Here is an 18243-nt window from a genome sequence, read left to right on the forward strand (position 1 = left end):
TGAACTTGACCCAACTATCCATGTACTCATAGGGGTACACACCCTTCCTCATAAGCAGGGGTCTAGTCTCGGCGTCTGTGTATCGATCGGTGATAGGGAAGGTATTGTTGGCCTTGACCAGACTGTCAAGTGACGACAGGAGGAACTGAAACGAGTCAATGAACCTAAGTCCTTTTAAGCTGAAGGAGATGTATCTCTCCATGTTGTTGGGGATGCACGTTATATTACCATCGATTTTCGCGATGGCCTGCATGATCAAGTGTGAGTCGTACCCTCTCAAGTTGTGAAAGACAACGGGGATGTTTATTGTCTTAGGGTTGATTTTAAGCTTGAGGTTGCACGCGCTGTGAGCGGCGCCTCTATTCTTACCAGTTATGTGGCAGTGATCTCTCACCGAATCACCGTTAAGTGGTGAGTCACACACGTGACAGTTAGTGCTACTAGCGTGAGCTAGCCTGTCGACTCGGGTCATACGCATGGGAGCGATTCTATACAATATATTCCTAATAATTTTTTCTTCCTCCTGCAAACACTTTAGAAACCTTTCAGCCGCGTCAGGGCCCCTATACACTACCGGAGCTTTCGTTTCCCCGTCACAACGGACGACAATGTATCCAAACCCACAGGCTTTATGCTCTTGTGTTTTGTGGGTGAAGCTCTCACCACTAGGGGGTGTGGGGGATTCCCCCACAACCAAGGCTTCGAAGTCGGCGTATATGATATAAGGCACAGACATTTGGTTCTTGTGGTTACCGAATTTTAGGATATTATCACCTTCCTTAGGCATGTCGACTCGTATGGCCGTCTGCCCCACACCTTGACAATCCTCCCGGTGGGATTCTAATAAATCAGCTCGTGTGAAGCCATGTAGGCATCGTTCACAGAAGTGGGTCTTTCCTCTGTGTGCCGATTGGTCATACAACAGCCTACTAAAGTGTTTTATCCATGTGTAGTGATACTTGTCACCTCGCTGGATCATGAATATATTGATAACTTGGCGATCCTTCACCCCGCTGACCCTGTGTACTATTGTTGTGTTACCTTCGTGCCCAAAGATATTTATAGCCAGATTATTCTGTTTTTCTACTTTAGTGATCTGGGATATGGGGGTGGGTTCATCTATACCATCCCAGTTGAGCCCATCGTCTTGGGGATAGCTAGAAAGCCTATCTGAATGAGTGTCAGCTGGAAATAAGGCTGACCTGATAGCTAACCTCAGGCAATCGTTTCCTCTATTCTTAACGTTTACTATGGCATGTTTGTTCCTATAGTAGGGGGGCAAGGCTAGGTATGACCCGCCTCTGAATGGCACGTAGTTAGCTATGTCTAGATAGACATTATCAATTTTATCTACAGCCCACCCGGACCCCAAGTGTGTGTAGCGTTCTAGGTATTCTCGTATCTGCTGAAAACTGGTATCGATTGATGTGTCAATGGTCTCTGTATGTGTGACGACCTCTTGTTTACCTCGGAAGTAAGGCTGAACATACTCAGTGAGGTCCCCAACCTGCTTATTGAGCGACATTTTCACTGTGATCTGAAACTTGATACTTCCTAGGTTATTTAGTTCCTGGTTGACCTTATCAGCTATCAGAGGCTTGATATCTGTAATGTCTATGTTTCTATCAACGTGCATGTGCCAACCTCTCAAATAGTTGCCTACAGCGCGCTCAGTGCGCACGAACTGTAGGTCAATAGCTCTATTCTGTCGTAATAATTCTAAAAGTTGTGGTTTCCTCATACGGGAATACCCGCCTAAACCCAAATCGTGTGCCTCGGCTTTCAGTTGTTTTACAGTGGGACGTGCTACGGGGGGATGTGATAACAATTCGACTAACCCGGCTCTCCCCAGTTTTGAATAACCCGTGTATCCAAGCTGTTTTGCTTGAGCTTTTAATTGTTTTACCGTAGGGGCTTCTAAACCTAGTAATCTCAACAATGCTGACTTCCGCATTCGAGAATACCCGATCACACCTCTCTGTTTTGCGACCCGCTTAAGCTCGCGTACAGTAGTCATAGTGTTTACACCTAACATAACCAATGTCTAATTGGAGTCTATCTTGAGCAGTCGCCTACGTTCTTTTATGTAGCCCTTTTTATTCTCGTAGATGAGTTGATGTCTGACTACGTTCGCTCCGTGAGCTTTACATAGACAGTAGTGCCCTTTAACCCCGATACCACACACAGAACACGTGTAGTTAGGACTTCCCATATGGAAACAACAGAACCTAGTCCTGCATTTCCTACCACAGGCCTCGGTCTTCCCCATAAGTATGTATTCGCATCGGTATGGAGCGGGTCTCATGTTTACTTATGTAGGTATTTAATTTAATTGCTTCGCAACCAACGCAGTAGCTGCTATACCCAACACTATGAAGCCCAGTTCACAATTCATTTGTCCCTTGGATGGTGTGTAGTACTGAGCGAGTGTGGGTTTATTGAGCGGTTCCAATCGTTTACCAGTTAGTAGGTAGTATTCTTTCATTGCTTCATCGACATCGTTGAATGTTTGAACGGCATGGTTTTCACGCTGGAGTTGTTCGTTAATAAAATCGATCCTCTGGAGGCGTTTTTTAGCATACTCGGCCTGTGCCTTTTGTAATTTCTCAGTAGCGAGATCGTGCCGCTTCCTTTCTTCCTGTATTTCAGCCGCGTGGTCATCTCGTAGTTTCGAGAAGAGGAAATTACTCGTGGAAAATGCCAGGGCATTCACTAACGCCCCACCGACCATCATAGCTATCGTGGCCATCCTATATTTATTTCATTATATTTTCAGGTATTATCCCTTGTTTTACTAGGATGTCTTTTGTGGCCATCGCCATACCAAGGTTCATTATGAGCATACCCATATCCTGCAGGTTGAAATCTAGCTTGATAGTTGGTTGTTTAAGCACCATTTTAGTCAACCGAGCGTACCCTACGGCTAGACTGGCGACCACTGTGGCGTGGTATGCGTCGTTGACGAACGTTTTCCCCTCAGACATTATGTATATGATATAAAAATATTAAAATTATAACATGATATGTGGGTCGACAGTGGGGGTTACCACCTCACTGTTGGGGGGCTCACTGTGGGAGGGTACCCCCACGTATAACCATGTTACAACCACGGCAGCACCTACAGCCAACAACAGTCGGGGGTTGATAATTTTATGTTGGTTACACCACCGTTTTTTACCGGCAGCTACTCTCTTAGGATTCTTCTGCCTGGTTACTGTTGGGGTCACTTCCCCCACTGTGGGGTGTACCCCCACTGTTTCCCTGGTCTCCACCGTCACCTCGGGAGGGGTCTCCACCGTCACCTCGGGAGCAGCATCCATCTATACTATTATTATTATTTTTTCTCTCAAATTGACAATGCTTTGCCGTGATAATCGCCGCCGTCACTGGAGCCAACAACATGCCATATTTGTGGTACAGCTCGCAGCTGATAGAGCTCACGGCGTGTTCGATAAAAGGGTCTTTCTCGAGGTCTTCCCACAGGTAAAGTCGGCGCTCTGGTGGAATGGGAAGGAAGTATGACACAATACCGGTGTATATCTGGGTCATAGCCGATCCTATTGTCTTTGTCATTTCTGCTCCGAGCCGGGACTCGTATCTAGCGTACAGCTTATCGATTTCTTCAGCTGACATTTTGTGAATTTTATCCGGAGTGTAGTCTCCAAAGTAATGTTTGGCTTTGCCGCCAACAGCCAACGCCACCAGTTTCTCTCGCTTATCATCATCCCCAGACAATTGTTCGAGCAATTCCTCACACTCCATCTTATAATATAACAAGTAAGATTTAGTTTTAACTATATAATACCCGATACAGACAAAACACAGAGAAATGAAGGTTAAGTTGCACACGACAAACACTTCAAATATCATAGCTATACTTAGCATTTGCTTAGCTTTAGCTTAGCTTTGCTTAGCTTTGCTAAGCTTTGCTTAGCTTTAGCACACCCTATATGCTACTGGTTGGTCGGTCTTGAGCACGAGCTTAGCGTGTTTAGTTTCAGCGAGCTGTTTCTTCACCCGTTCCCGTTCTAATTTGCTCATCACATCTCAAACACTCCTCGAACGAATCCCTGTCCTTGCAGTGAAATAAGGCCACCCATCGCGTCTGCTCCCTGAGGTCTTTCAACACCGAGTTGAACTTCTGCGTTAGCACCCAGACGCTGTGATTTGCATGCCGGCCGGAGAAGGCCAGGTACGATAGCATGTCTCTCTTTTTTGTTATCTCGCGATTAGCGCTGCAGTCGTCTAGTATAAACAGCGTCGGTTCCCCTTTAAATTTCTCGTGAAGAGCTTTCAACCAGTCCTGCAGGCGTGTTCCAGGGTCGATTTTGTGTACGTCCGGGTCCGTCATCACCCAAGGTCGCGCGTACGTTTTATTCATGCTCAGAGTAGGGCACATGATAACGATGTTATCGAACACATCCTTGTAGTAACCCTCCAACATATCCAACACGAAAACGGTCTTCCCACAGCCAGTCTGCCCGCACACTATGGCGCAGTGTGGGTCAGTGGGGAGGTGGAGGTCAGTAGATGGCTTGCACGAATCTCCCATTGTCTATATTAAGTTGCGCGTCCATAATAACGTACAGATATAATTTCAACTTACCAGCGGGTTGAGCCTTCTTAGTAATCTGGATGGTTATCCCTTCGCTGCCGTTATCTATACGGCGCCCGCTACCGTGCAGGTGGATCGCATGTCCAACCATAGGGCGTACTTGGTGGTCAGGTATTCACCGATCTGCACGGAGCCGAGGTTCAGGTCCTTTGTTATGTAATCCCCCACTGGTAGCTTTTTTATCTCATCCCACTGCTGGTGTGGTCTCATACCATGACTGAACAGCTGGTTGGGCACGCCCTCGATGGTCACTTCCACCTTTTCAATCTCGGGGTTGAAAAACTTCTCGCTGTCCCTCCGGAATGGCTCGTAATCCTCCACGGGGACGACCAGGATACCTTTCATCGATCGCGCCGGCACGTTCAGGTTGATATTCCACACAGTGTCGCTCTTATCTCGCACGACTGATCTATGCCTCAGTACGCGATCGTACAGGATAGCCATCTTCCCAGAGTACTGGCTTCGAACCTGCCTGGCCAGCTCCGGGCTAGTGACCATGTCGAACTCCAGAGAGATGTTGTCTATGGCATAACTGGCCTCATCACCGTTCGGCGTACGCACTACTTTGCTATAGTCGTTAAACGTGAGCTCGTATTCGAGCCTATCACCCAGCGCGGCCTGGTAAAACGGCGCGTGTCCCCTGAGCAACTCGAAGTCGAGCGGCACGCAGAATCGATTCCCGTATGCTCGAGCGATGGCCTTTTCACCGTCCGATAGCTTGTCTAGCTGGTCTGGCGTGAAGGTATACCCTATGCGCGACCGGGTTGATTTGCTGATGCCCTGGTACACATCATTGACTCGTTCTCCCTCGCTTTTCCAGAGATCCCCGTAGCAGTGAAACACGTCGCTGTCGTCGATGCTCAGCACCTCGTTACCGCTGATCTTGACGGTCGTTTTCTTGATGATAGCTCGACCCACGTTCCGCACTAGCTCGCGTTTGTCGTTGTCGGAGGTCAACGTGATATTGAACGCCACTCGAACAGTGCCTGGTACAATAAGGTCATTCTCACCAAGGTTTGGAAATCTAACCAGCAGAGTTTGATTCTGGTCTATCTTGCTGGGATTGTTGGTGATGGTCACCGACTGGCGCACGGCTCTGGCTCCTAATGGCTCTCTCAATCTTCTGAAAGGATCTAATTTTCTGCCGTACATTGTTATATATAAATGAAATATATTTTTAATACTAAATAATGGCTGAAGACATACCTATGATGGAGATGTGGGATGATACTATGGATGATACAGGGGCCGAGCAGGAGACCTCATTCTCAGGTGACGCACTCATGGAGGGCGCCGTCGACGATTATTACAATGCAGTTGAAAATAAATCCAAACTCAAGCCGTTGGGAAGGGACTATTCCAGGTTTACCCTCGATAGCAATGGCACGCTGCGTTTGAAGGCTCACCCGGAGATCGATCTCGTGAATAAACGCACGAGAGAACCGCTTGCTTTATCAACACTGGGCAGTCGACATGGGAGTGACTTGATCCGCGATGAACTAGGTTTCATAGATTACGGTGGCGCGCGACCTAAGATTCCCCCGAAGGTCCGTCAAGATCTGCAAGCTTATGATATTAAAAAGGTGTTGGCCGACTACGAGAACAAGCCCTTCCCGGGTTTCGAACTTACCTTTCGGGAACTGCGGGGGTTGGACCTGTTGATGCAAACCATTCGTGGTCAGCTCTGGAAAAGCACGGCCAAAGTGAGTGAGATAGACGACCACATCAACTATGAAAAGGGCAAACTCGGTGAAACTGAGGACGAGTCTATGAAAGCCACCATCGAGGAACGAATACGTAATTTGGAAGAGGAAAGGCAGGTCTGGTTGGAGACAGCGTCCGGCTACAAAGAAAAGCTTCGATCCCAGACCAACCGTGTGCGGGAAACCATCAATCAAGTCCTCTACCGAGACACCACGTTAGCAGACAGGATTTCGGATATTGTTCCGGGAGCAAGGGATCACCATCGCCAGCATTCTGACTGCATTGGGTTTCATCATATCAACCCTGGTGGTGTCACTGACAGGGGGTACTGTGGGAGTTCCCCCCACACCCCCCGGTGGTGGTGTTAAAGACTGGATAAAAAAACTCGGGGAAGGCCTAGCTAAACTGGCTGGTAAAGCCGCCGAAGCCCTTCCCGGCATCCTGGGTAGCATCGTCTCGTGGTTGTTGGGCGCTCTGGCTAAAACTGCCACGTGGCTCAGTCAAAACCTGTGGGCAGCCATCGTCGCCGTGGCGGGTCTGGTGTACGTAGCGGCTAAGAAATTTTTAACCAAATAAGTCCCAAAGCTACCCCACCAACCACCAGGGCCGTTTTACTATCAATATGCTGCTCCTGAATATGAGGGGCCACCTCCTGTGGTGTTGGTTGAACTTTAGACTCCGGGGGCGGCGCCACTATACCCGTTTCACGTGGTGGGATGTGTGGGATATAGGGGGTGTTAATATCGGGGTTGATACCCAACTTTTGGTCCGCCGTGGCTATGACTATTTTGTTGTTATAACCCACCACTTTTTTTACTCTCAGTTGCATATCACTCGGAGCCATGCACAACCCCACGCCGAACACGTAGTTGACTTTCGATCTGGCGTATTCTAACACTTTTTGGTAGCGGTCGATGGCCCGCGGGAGATCAACTGGAGAATTGATAGCATCCTCAACGTTGGCAACGAACTGTTTCTGAGCGTCGTAAGCAGTTCCCTTACCGAGGATGTTGGAACGCGTCATCGACTGCGCACCCAACAGCGCCCACACGTACGTTCGAATCGAGTCGTTCAAGCGTATTGTACCAGCACGAGTGAATCCTTTCGATGTTTTTGAGATCATTTTAGTCCAGGCTGTGGCTGCATCAGGATTGGTTTGCTTTATGTAGCTGACATGGATCTTTTCATTCGTTGTGGGGCCTGTAAATGTATGACGGTTTGGGTTGTATGTACCATCTGCAGAACCGGCTATATATGTTCCGGACCTGTAGAAGTACACGTAAACTATACCTAGACCATGGTTAACACCAGGAAGGCGAAAGTCTTTATTCGTTGGAATCTCAAACTCCCCACAAACACGTTCATAAGCGCGTTTATCATAGGGGTTATTCGTCATACTCCACGCTTTATCTTGGGGAAGAGGAGCACTTATTTCCTTCAATATTCGTCTCGTTTGATAATAAATATGAAACAAAATGACTGCCTTACTCAGTTCGTCTATACCCGACCCTGTCGTCGCACACCACACAGCAAAGTTGAGTTGGTTCTGCCAAAACTGCATTGGGTTTTGATTCCAGTTTACCACCGCCTGCGCGTTATTAACGGTCACGATATAGTTTTCAAAGATATTAATAAAGGTTGTTTTAAACCCCGTACTATCTACCACCACGATTTTCAAGTGTGCTAAGTCCATATTATAATATATAAATTATATATTATAATATGTACATAACACTTCCAGGAATAACGAGCGGTGAGGCCGTTCAGCTGACGCACGCGATCGATAACACGTCAGGCCAACTCGAAGTCGCACTCTGCGATATCACCTACCTACCGCAATGGACTAACATCAACGCCAGCAACAATAAGCTGTTCGTCAGTGGAACTCGCAGCCAGATAACTGACGGCTACTACAGCGTGTGCTCTCTAAACGACGAGGTCTTCAAACCCCTGGGAGCCGAACTCAAGATGAACGACTCAAACGGTACAGTGGTGTTAATCAACAACGGAAGAAACCCCTTGAGGCTCGGCCGACCATTAGCGAGGATACTCGGTATGTCTCCTGACGAGATAAAACCAACAACAACCGTCACAGGCACGAAGTTACCCGACCTAGTACCGTACCGAGAGCTGTACATTCATCTCGGTCAGGTGAGCACAACGTACAACATTCAAGGAGGTCACCCTTCCACTATACTGAGAGCAGTGCCGGTGAAAACTGAGAAATACAACGACGGTAGAACCGAGTCGTTTTCACCACGGCAGTATAAGAGATTAATCCAGGGCAACATACCTGAGCTGATAATATCGGTGTTAGATATAAATCATAATCCTGTAAATATAGGATACCTCAGCTTAACGCTTCATGTAAAATGACCAGCGCACAAGGGCCCGGTGTGAAAAAATGCGTCAATATCGGGATCTCCGACCTCGGAGACACGCGCGGTTTCGACGCTCCCGGAGTAGATGGTAAATCGTACGCCTTTCAACTGAAAAACAACATTTACAAACGCGTTGAAGTCACCTCCGGTGGAGCCCTAAGTGATATAGTAGATAACACAAGAGCAACAGTCAACACTAAGTACGCCCTTGTCAACACCGGTAATAACTGGATAATATACCCATCGTTCGGGGGTAAACTGTTCGACTTAGACGATGTTGAGAGCACTACCGTCGCCCGAAACAAGCCATATATGCTCGTCTTCACCGAAGATGACAAGTGGGTGTTGTTACCCGATAACGACTGGTTTCTCAATATTAGGCTCGGCTCCCCCTACGTGTTCACGGATAACAAAGATAACCACCTAAACAAAGTCGTGAACAATGGAACCCTGCTCGTGGCTTACGTCCCAACTCAGAGACGTAGCGTAGTCGTCAGCCCACTCGACACTATGGCAGCCCACATGCTATCGAGTAAACCGGCCATACAAAACATGACATTGCAGTTGGTGTCTGAATTCGAAGGCGTGGTCAGTATACTAGAGAGTCTACTGGCAACCTCAACACTGATCATCAAAGTCTACCTAGGGGAACCATCGGGAATGATGTCGAGATCGTGCAGGGGATCAAACTCGGGTGGGGGAAACGACACCAGTATCAAGTTTGCAACGTTTACGTGCGGGTGGGTGTCGGCTCCAACACCAGTCTGCAGGGGGTCAACGTGATCGTGGAAAACAAGATATCACTAACCAATATCTTCCTGCCTGACAACATACACTTCATGGGTATGAAGTTCACCCCTGAACTATTATCAGAAAACCAGTTGGAAATTATATCGTAATAGTATAACAATGACCAGTCATCGTCCCAACACTACGCTTAACGACCTAGGAGATATGGAGGGATTCGATCAGCCTGGTGAGGAAGACACCTTATATATCCTGCACTTCAAAGACAACGTGTACAGACGGGTGTCGTTATCAGATTTTAAAGAGCCCAAATGGCTGATCAACTTAACACTCGCCTCACCTTATATCACAATAGACGAAAATGCGTGGATCTCTAAGATTAGGAACAACGGTATCTGGGTCGGGGATTTCATTCCGGAGAGGATACCCATGATAACTACTGATACCAAAAAAAATAGGTTAAAGACTGGAGTAAAAAATAAATTAACATTTAGCAATTATTCTTTTAACATAAGTCTTGATATATTCTCCCCTTTCACACTCATCATAGAAGTCTTCTTTAATGATTTAGACAATGAAAACACCTCAAGAGTACACCAAATTTTACCCGGCGTGTCAATACACTGGTATGACGAACACAAAGGCCAATATTGTCGTATTGTTATGCAACAGGATACCCACGGGGGTTCTATAAACCGCTTAATAAACCTCAGTGGGGTTTTTATTACAACAGGAAAGTCTATTAGATTCTCACCTATTACCCTGACTACTAGTCTAGAACTTATAGACTTCAAATTAATTTATAGAGTATTAACTGAAACCCAATTAAAATATCTTTCATAATATATATTATAGGATGGGTCTGTACCCAGTCGTAGAGGAAGTAGCGAAGACGCTGGAAACCGTAGATGGGTTCCGCTTGAGGCAGTTATGTGATGTGAAACGCCAACTAGAACAAGACCGTGACACGCGGAAAGCACTATGTAAAAAGTACCATAGAGCTTTCAATATCGTGGACGGGGCTGACACTACCCTTATGGCAACCAGCATGGGACTAGGGGCGGCAGGTGTTGGGTTGTTAGCTACCATCGTGGCTGCACCTATAGTGCTAGGTATTGAAATAACAGCTGGGGTGGCAGGGGTGTTAGGGTTGGCGCTTAAGTTAGTATCACGCAGACTGCATCGTAAGGTATTGAAACACGACGAGATCAGGGTTCTGGCCGAAGCAAAGCTCAACACAGTGAGTGAGCGTATTTCCACGGCACTCTCTGACAGTAAGATCTCAGAAGAGGAGTTTCGTTCAATCCTCTCTGAACTCACAAAATATAACGGAATGAAACAAGATATTCGATCCAAGTCTCGTAAGTCTGCTATCAGCGAGGACGAGAAAAAAAAGTACATAGAACAGGGGATACAAAAAGCCCAGCAAGCCTTTATTATGAACACCAAAGATATCATAGGCGGTTCACGTTAAACTGTTTCATCGATATAAACGTGACATAGGCCGGGTAGGGGGTTTGTAAGAGAAGAATTATTGATCGTACCGTACGGCACAGTGTTACCTCCTACCAACACACGTTAAACGTGACATTGTAGTAGGGGTAATAGTAGCAAGAGCTAAGGGCCCAACCAACGCCTTATTTACTAAATAAGGCGTTGTAGAGACTTTTTTTGAAAGTGGTCCAGAACCCCCATTCCCTATACTACTGATTTGGTTTCTATAACCCACAATGAGCTCCTTTGTTTTTGTTAACATTTAATTGTAGGTAGTTCTCCTCACACCGGTGTACAAAATCCTGTAAGTCGTTTCTGTAATGACCTTCCGCCCATTTAATCAGACCGACCACAGCCACATCATAAGCAAGTTTGACTGTCTGACAATCAAGGTTGCGTCTTCCACAATCACTGGTGTAAAGAATGAAAAGCGCGTGCGAGATGACGCGATTACAGGCCGGGAAAACCACATTTCGGAAACAGACAGCCTCAACTGATATGGCTCTCCCGGCAATAGTTACGGCTGCGTGAACATCAAATGTGGCTCTCCCGGTTATGCTGTCAAAACGTGCTGGGTGATTCAAACCCGTTACCGTATTTAACAAAACTAGACATGTTTTGTCATAATTTTATTCAGATTGCAGTTGGTTTGTTTCTATAATTAGCACAACATTATATACTAATAGGTATATTACATACAACAATAACACCTAAAAATAAGCACATAAGCAGTGACTCCTTACATGTAAGAAGTGTACCTAAGGTCAGTTATTTAAACTGTAATGCAGTTTCCATGCAATTTCTATTTACCCACTACCAACCATTTACGCGTGTACTAAATATATGACAAACCTAACTCGGGTCACACGAAATTTCAAGATGTATTGGAATGCATGTCCCACAATCACAGCATTTTATATATGCTCCACATGCTGGAAAACACAATTTATTGAACCAATTTATTGAACCAATTTATTGAACCTATTCCACGCGCCTTCTACGCGAGTGAGGTGTGGTTACGTAAGTCCTGGACAGAAACATATAACTCTGAAAACATCCAGTGCTACTTTGCACGAACTTTGCAAACTATTCATCAGAGATCTCCGACTGCTGCAACTATTCAAACTCAAGGACTGTGGACTGTGACAGGTACTATCGACAAAATGAAGCTGATGTTCCTTGGGAAAACTATTCAAACTCAAGGACTGTGGACTGTGACAGGTACTATCGACAAAATGAAGCTGATGTTCCTTGGGAGGTTATGCCGAAGCAATCACATGTACAGGTATATGTCTTTAAAAAGATGTTCAGTTTCAAGTGTGCTCAGTAAATAACTGACAGTTACAAAGGTTACAGTTACAGTTACAAAGGTGAGTTTGTAACACATGATGCTCTCAATGTAGCAAAGAAATATGAAGTATGGACTACAATTGATAACATTTTGAAAAACAAACAGTTTCCATCCAAGCAGGCGTGGAACAAAACAATACAGGCCAAGATAACAGAATATTTATTTGCTCATTGGCACACATGCCTGCAAGATCGCTCTGAACTGAACATATTCTACAGAATCCACAGTACATTTGTTCCACACAGACTTGGTAATATGTGTATTCTACACAATATCCCAACCAGACTGCGTACAATATTGTTCTCTGCAGACTTTCTTTTGCATGTATTTCTTACGGGTGTAGCCGGGGGTTTAGAACACACTCCCCTTTTTCTCAAATACTTCGTGTCATCACTATTTGATAACAGGTCAAGCGCACATTCTTCAGATGTAGTCGGAATGGTACATTGAACTCTGCCATTTGTAGAATGTCCTTACAATAGTCGCTTTCTTTCACAGCTGCTATCTTTACGGTGACTGATGTTTAGTTAATACGGCTCCTTGGCAATTGTGCACTTCAGTTTGGAAAAACGAACATCAATGCGTGTGTTATCTTATCTTCTATCATATTTTCATAATTGATGTAATCACACGATGATGATCCAGTCTCTATAGATATAAAATCTTGATTATTGATATAATAATTGCACGACTGTATTCCAGTTCGTGTATATTCTGAATATCCTGTATGGAGTTAGTTGTTCGTACACCTTTGTCTATGAAACATATTTTATAATAAAAAATCATATTTATCTCGCCAAATCCTATGTTTTTTAATAGCTCAGGATATTTACGAATCGAAGTTGTGGTATCTGGTTATGAATTACTGATGTGAAAAAGGGAATTAATATTTTGATGGTAAATTTTGAAGCAGCACCTGAAATCTGAAGCTACGAAAGCGTTCATATGCATGCTTGGTACGCAAAATGCAACGCGACATTCAAAAATGGCATTTGAATACATTCTACTCTGTCTGGAAAGTAACCGCAGCGGCAAAACGCATTATATGAGTGATTAAGATGATATATTCCATCGAGAATTATTGTGGTAAATTCGCCAAAAATTGACATACCAAAATGTATTCATATTTTGATAAACATTTCTTCATCCTGCCAATTATTAACGTTTTGTGGAACAAAAGAACTTCTTGAAATAGAAACTACTGAAATTGACATTTGAAACAATAACTGGGTCATCGGTCGTGCGTGTATTTGTCATGACCCAGAATCACCCTCTGACATCGCTTCCTCATCAATAGCATGAGTTTACTTTTGAAAAAGCATGGGCAGATTGTTCCATGCATCTAGCATGGCCTGCCTGAGCTCGAGGTTTCGAATGTTCCTGGTGGACATACCCTTGCCATCGCGCCCATCACGTGTTCGATCGGGTTAAGATCTGGGCCCACTTGCACAAAACGATCTTAGAGCTACAATTATTGTAAATCCTTAAGATCGCGATCTTACGCTTCGGCTACAATCGCCATCCACTTGCACAAAGCGATTGGAGGCTAAGATCATTGTAAGTTACAATCAAAACTTACAATTGGTCGGAACCAATTGTAAGGAGCTAAGATCATTGTAGTCAGTAGCAAAATGGCGTTCAAGTTGTTGTCAGTTTCACGCAAATAATTAGCTTTGCGTTTGGGGATTGCTTTTATATTGCATAAAACTGTATGATTCGCCTCGACACTTCAACAACACGGAGAATGCAACATCGATTTAACGTTTGAAATATCTTTATTTGCGGTAGTGAACAATATCGTTATCGAGTCGATATCATTGAGTACAATTCTCACCCGATTCAGTGTTGGAAAAAGTATGAACACCATACCTTTTTGATAAACAAGGAAAGGATAGTAACGAAAGGTGTCTGCATGCGATCAGCAGTGGCCATGACCTTTTCAATGACTCAAGGGCAGCTAATTTTAGTTTTTACGCAAGATGGGAGTGGTTTCCCGTTGCAGATTATGCCGTTGCCGTAAAATCTGCCATGCCCAAATACAATGCATGATCTGTTGTGACAGAACAGATCTCCACGTGTTTCTTTTCGGTTAATGATTTTGTCTTAGTTTATCATTGAAATAATCTACAGTTGGATAACGTGCAGAATTATGTTTTTTCTAGTTGTAAAAATTGAATCTGACGAGACGAGTTGTAAACTATGCACTCTAAATAAGTATTCTTCAAACGGGAAAAATACACTTGCTGGGGTATGTGAAATTTGCATAAAACGTTTTTTTAACAAAACGAAAAAATAATTATCAACAAAATATCATAAAGTAATTAATATACTGTGGATGAGCATTCAACAACACATACAACACACACGAAATAAGTTACGTTTTCATATTTCCCTGCTATGAATTTTCCACATCACTCCCAAAGTCATGTCACACTTTCATATCTTTACAAATCTAATGCTTGTGGGATATATTTGGGATTTTACTCCAAATAACACCTACAAGATGCCAAACTATGTTCAACTGACAGCCACTGACAAATCATGGTACATTTAGGCGTTATGTCATAAGGAAATTTTATTTATGTGCTATCTTTTATTTCATGATTATTAGGTCAATAACTCGAGACCCAATTTGTTAACGTATTTGTTTGTATTTCAATACTTGCATAAAACATGATATTTCTGTGGTTGCAGTATCATGTCTAGTTCATAAAAAATTAGAATGTAGAAAAATTAGAGATTAACCCCTGAGGTACGAGTGATTATACATGTTACGTTCCATGTTATCGCTTCCTTCTTCAACGTTATCATTTCCTTCAAAGATTTGTGGGTTGGGGTTTTGGGGGGTTTTGTTTTGTTTTCATGAAAAATCTGCAAGGTGCGATTAAGGAAGGGGTGTCATTTGCGTGCAGTAACCAGTTCCACGTTTTATTTGCGCTGCATGCTATGCGCATTTGAAGTCAACTGTAGACAGGAGTCGAGTTTAAGAAATTTCTACCTCCAACGTTGAAGAGTTCGATCTTAGTTAAGATCGCGATCTTAAATCCGTGCTGTCTTAAGATCGTCTTTGTGCATGTGGATTAGGGCAATTGTATGGTGATTGTAAAGTTGATTGTAGGGGCCTAAGATTGATTGTAACTAAGATTGCTCTGTGCAAGCGGGCCCTGGACTTACGCTTAGTCAATTGAGAGATTCAATGTTCTGTCGCCTATAAAGGTCGCTAATGATCCTAGCACGATGAGGACATACATTGTCGTCCCGGTAGATGTGAGCAGCATGAGGATTGGAGAGCAGAAGAGGCAGCAAAATGTCCTCGATGACGTCACACCCATACTTCTCTGTATTCAGCGTTGAAGAGCTCCAGTGTCACATTCACCTCCGTCGTTGCTGCCACCTTTGACGGTGCTGATTTGAAGTCCAAATGGGTCCTGACATGCCATTCGTAGCAGTAAGTGAGTGAGTATAGTTTTATGCCGCACTCAGCAATATTCCAGCTATATACCCTTGGTCTGTAAATAATGGAGTCTGGACCAGACAACCCAGAGATTAACCGTATGAATATCGGTCTGCGCAGTTGGGAACCGATGACATGTGTCAACCAAGCCGGCGACCCTGACCACCCGATCCCGTTAGTCCCATTACGACTACTCTCCAACTGGACTACTCATTAAATACACAAACTTAATGGACGACTGATTTCTAATTACTACCTGTCACCCCTATCATGCGACTCTTGGATCAGTTCATTTTCAACAAAAATATAAACACACGTGTAATCTCATGTTTATTTTACATACAACACATTACACATTTATCACACATTTATCACATAGCGCATTTAATTTGTCGCATAGCCAAAATAGTCATCACTGAATGTTGCTAGGTACAGGTATATCATGTGCACAGTGTTCAGTCTAATTTCAGCAATCTTCCTGCAGCGTCCACGAACTCCAAGGGTGTCTTCTGGTTGTTCTGCAGCTGGGTCTTCAGGTTCTGCAGACGAGTGTCCAGTTGAACATACTTCCTCTTCCTGGGTGGAGGGTTGGCACCATGCATCATCTGAGCAAGCAGTCTTCTGTTTGAGGATTCCAAGGACTTGATGGTGGAGATGAAACTGAAGATGTTGGGATGACAGCGCTGCACAGTTTGGTTCAGGTGATGGTGCCAACCCTCTAGGTGGTTGTTTGTTCTCGGCCCTTCAGTGTTGTTGTGGTTCCAGACAGCAATGGGGAATCTAGCACCGAAGTCCACCCAGTTGTTCACGATGTAGTCTTTAAACTGCTCGCACTTGGCATGACCAATAGGGCCGTCATTCATGCAGTCCACCCACACATCTTGGACATTCCCTGCAGGCAACAGTGCCAGTGCAGCAGCACGGCGAACCAAACGTCCAACTTCAGGGTTGTCCTTATAGGCACGTACAAGTTCCAAGTCCTGCACCTTTCTCCAGACACACTGGGAGTAGTGGAAATAACAACCTCGGACTGCGGTGGTAGGAAACCACGTGAATAGCCTGGTGCACAGGATACTCGAAGTCTACCTGGATGACGTCTGGGCTGAGGGGTCTTCCTACTCTGTCCTGGGTAACTTCTTTCAGTTGCTGGAACAAGTGAGTGTAAGTCTCTCGGCGACGGTCTGGTAAGAGGCAAAACATGAGGGGAAACATCTTGCCGCCGGCCATGGAGTGGATGACATACAGCTGGTGCCACAGTCCTGGACAAGAATAGAAAGTGCCATCCATATACAGAATGTTCGCTTGTTGGGCCATCTCAAGTGTTTCATCCGTCGCAAATACAAGAATCTTGTCTTCTCTGCCACTGTTAACTGCCAGGAATCGGCGACCGTCTTTGGTGTTAGCCCAGGAACCCTCTATGTTGACCGATGCTAGGTCCTTTGGAAGTGCAGGCGTTGTCTTGCGTCGGTGACGATACAGTCCAGACTTCACAGAGCACAGGGGCGGGACAGTGGCGGCAGCTTCTACAGGGATGTTGTTGATTTCGTCGTTGTAGATTTGTTGAATTGCAGTCGTTTCTTCACGGGAGCGCTTGCGGAGGTTGCTGATCAACTTCATTGATGTCTCATCTTCTGGTGGGTGGTTGTGTGCTCCTGTAACAGTACGAATGAATTCGCCAACTGTAGAGATGTTTCCTTTGCATCCAGTCTGAGCACATCTCCAGTAGACTGCAGTATCTCCAGTGCGGTTCAGCTTGTATCTGTAGCTCTGATGTATAACCTGCCGGGCTCCTCTCTGTGATATCACAAACTCTGCTCTCTGAACATTCGCCATAGTTATAACATGAAATTTCCATTCCAATCTTATATAGTTAAGTTTTGAAAAACTGAGACGTTGAGACATTTAACTCTCTACTACCTCTTGCTACTACTCCTTTGTTTTGCATTGAAGCTTGTTTGTTTGTTTATACAAGAATACTTTGATCAGTTCTTTTAAGGATCATCACAAACACAACTTTAAAGATGCAATCAGATAAAACTAATGTTTGTATAAACAAATAGCTGATCAAACAAGTGAGGATTATCAATCCGTCCTGTTTCCTGGTTATTTAATTTTTTTTTTTTAAATGTTATGTTCTTTACTTAACTAAGTCAGTGGAATGAGTCCATTATTATAAAGGGTGCCTAATTGAAATGAGTATTTCAACAGTAGTCGAGTTGGGAAGTAGTCCAGTTGGAGAGTAGTCGTATTGGGAGGACACCGTCGCCCCTTACGAGACTAATAGAGTCGCATTTTATGTCAGACATGGGTTGCTGAAGGCCTATTCTACCCCGGACCCTTATGATCCCACTCGTAGCAGCTGTCTATCATCCATCAAATCGGCCATTCTGAGTCGGCCTCGACCAGCGGCATCTTTGACTTCACCTGTCTTGTGTTTTTTCACGAACTTGTTGATGACGCAGTGACAGACGTTAATCTGTCGCAAGGACATGCCACC

At 44.7% G+C, this 18243-nt stretch overlaps 1 protein-coding gene across 1 annotated transcript; it reads right to left on the bottom strand.

Moving 5' to 3' along the window:
• Positions 1-16201: 16201 nt before the first annotated feature.
• On the bottom strand, positions 16202-17579 carry LOC137279070 (uncharacterized). Its single transcript, XM_067811548.1, has 2 exons — positions 16833-17579; positions 16202-16747 (listed from the first exon to the last, which is right to left on the bottom strand). Exons 1-2 carry the CDS (start codon positions 17577-17579, stop codon positions 16202-16204), a joined length of 1293 nt encoding a protein of 430 aa, XP_067667649.1.
• Positions 17580-18243: the final 664 nt, after the last annotated feature.

This window comes from Haliotis asinina, chromosome 3 (assembly GCF_037392515.1).
Source record: "Haliotis asinina isolate JCU_RB_2024 chromosome 3, JCU_Hal_asi_v2, whole genome shotgun sequence".
Lineage (NCBI taxonomy): Eukaryota > Metazoa > Mollusca > Gastropoda > Lepetellida > Haliotidae > Haliotis > Haliotis asinina.

What these genes read in the sequence shown, in the direction of transcription:
- LOC137279070 (XM_067811548.1), bottom strand. Translation starts at nt 17,579, where the DNA reads ATGGCGAATGTTCAGAGAGCAGAGTTTGTGATATCACAGAGAGGAGCC. An exon ending in TCAGCCCAGACGTCATCCAG is followed by an intron (nt 16,748 to 16,832) that starts GTAGACTTCGAG and finishes CACTACTCCCAG; the next exon opens with TGTGTCTGGAGAAAGGTGCA.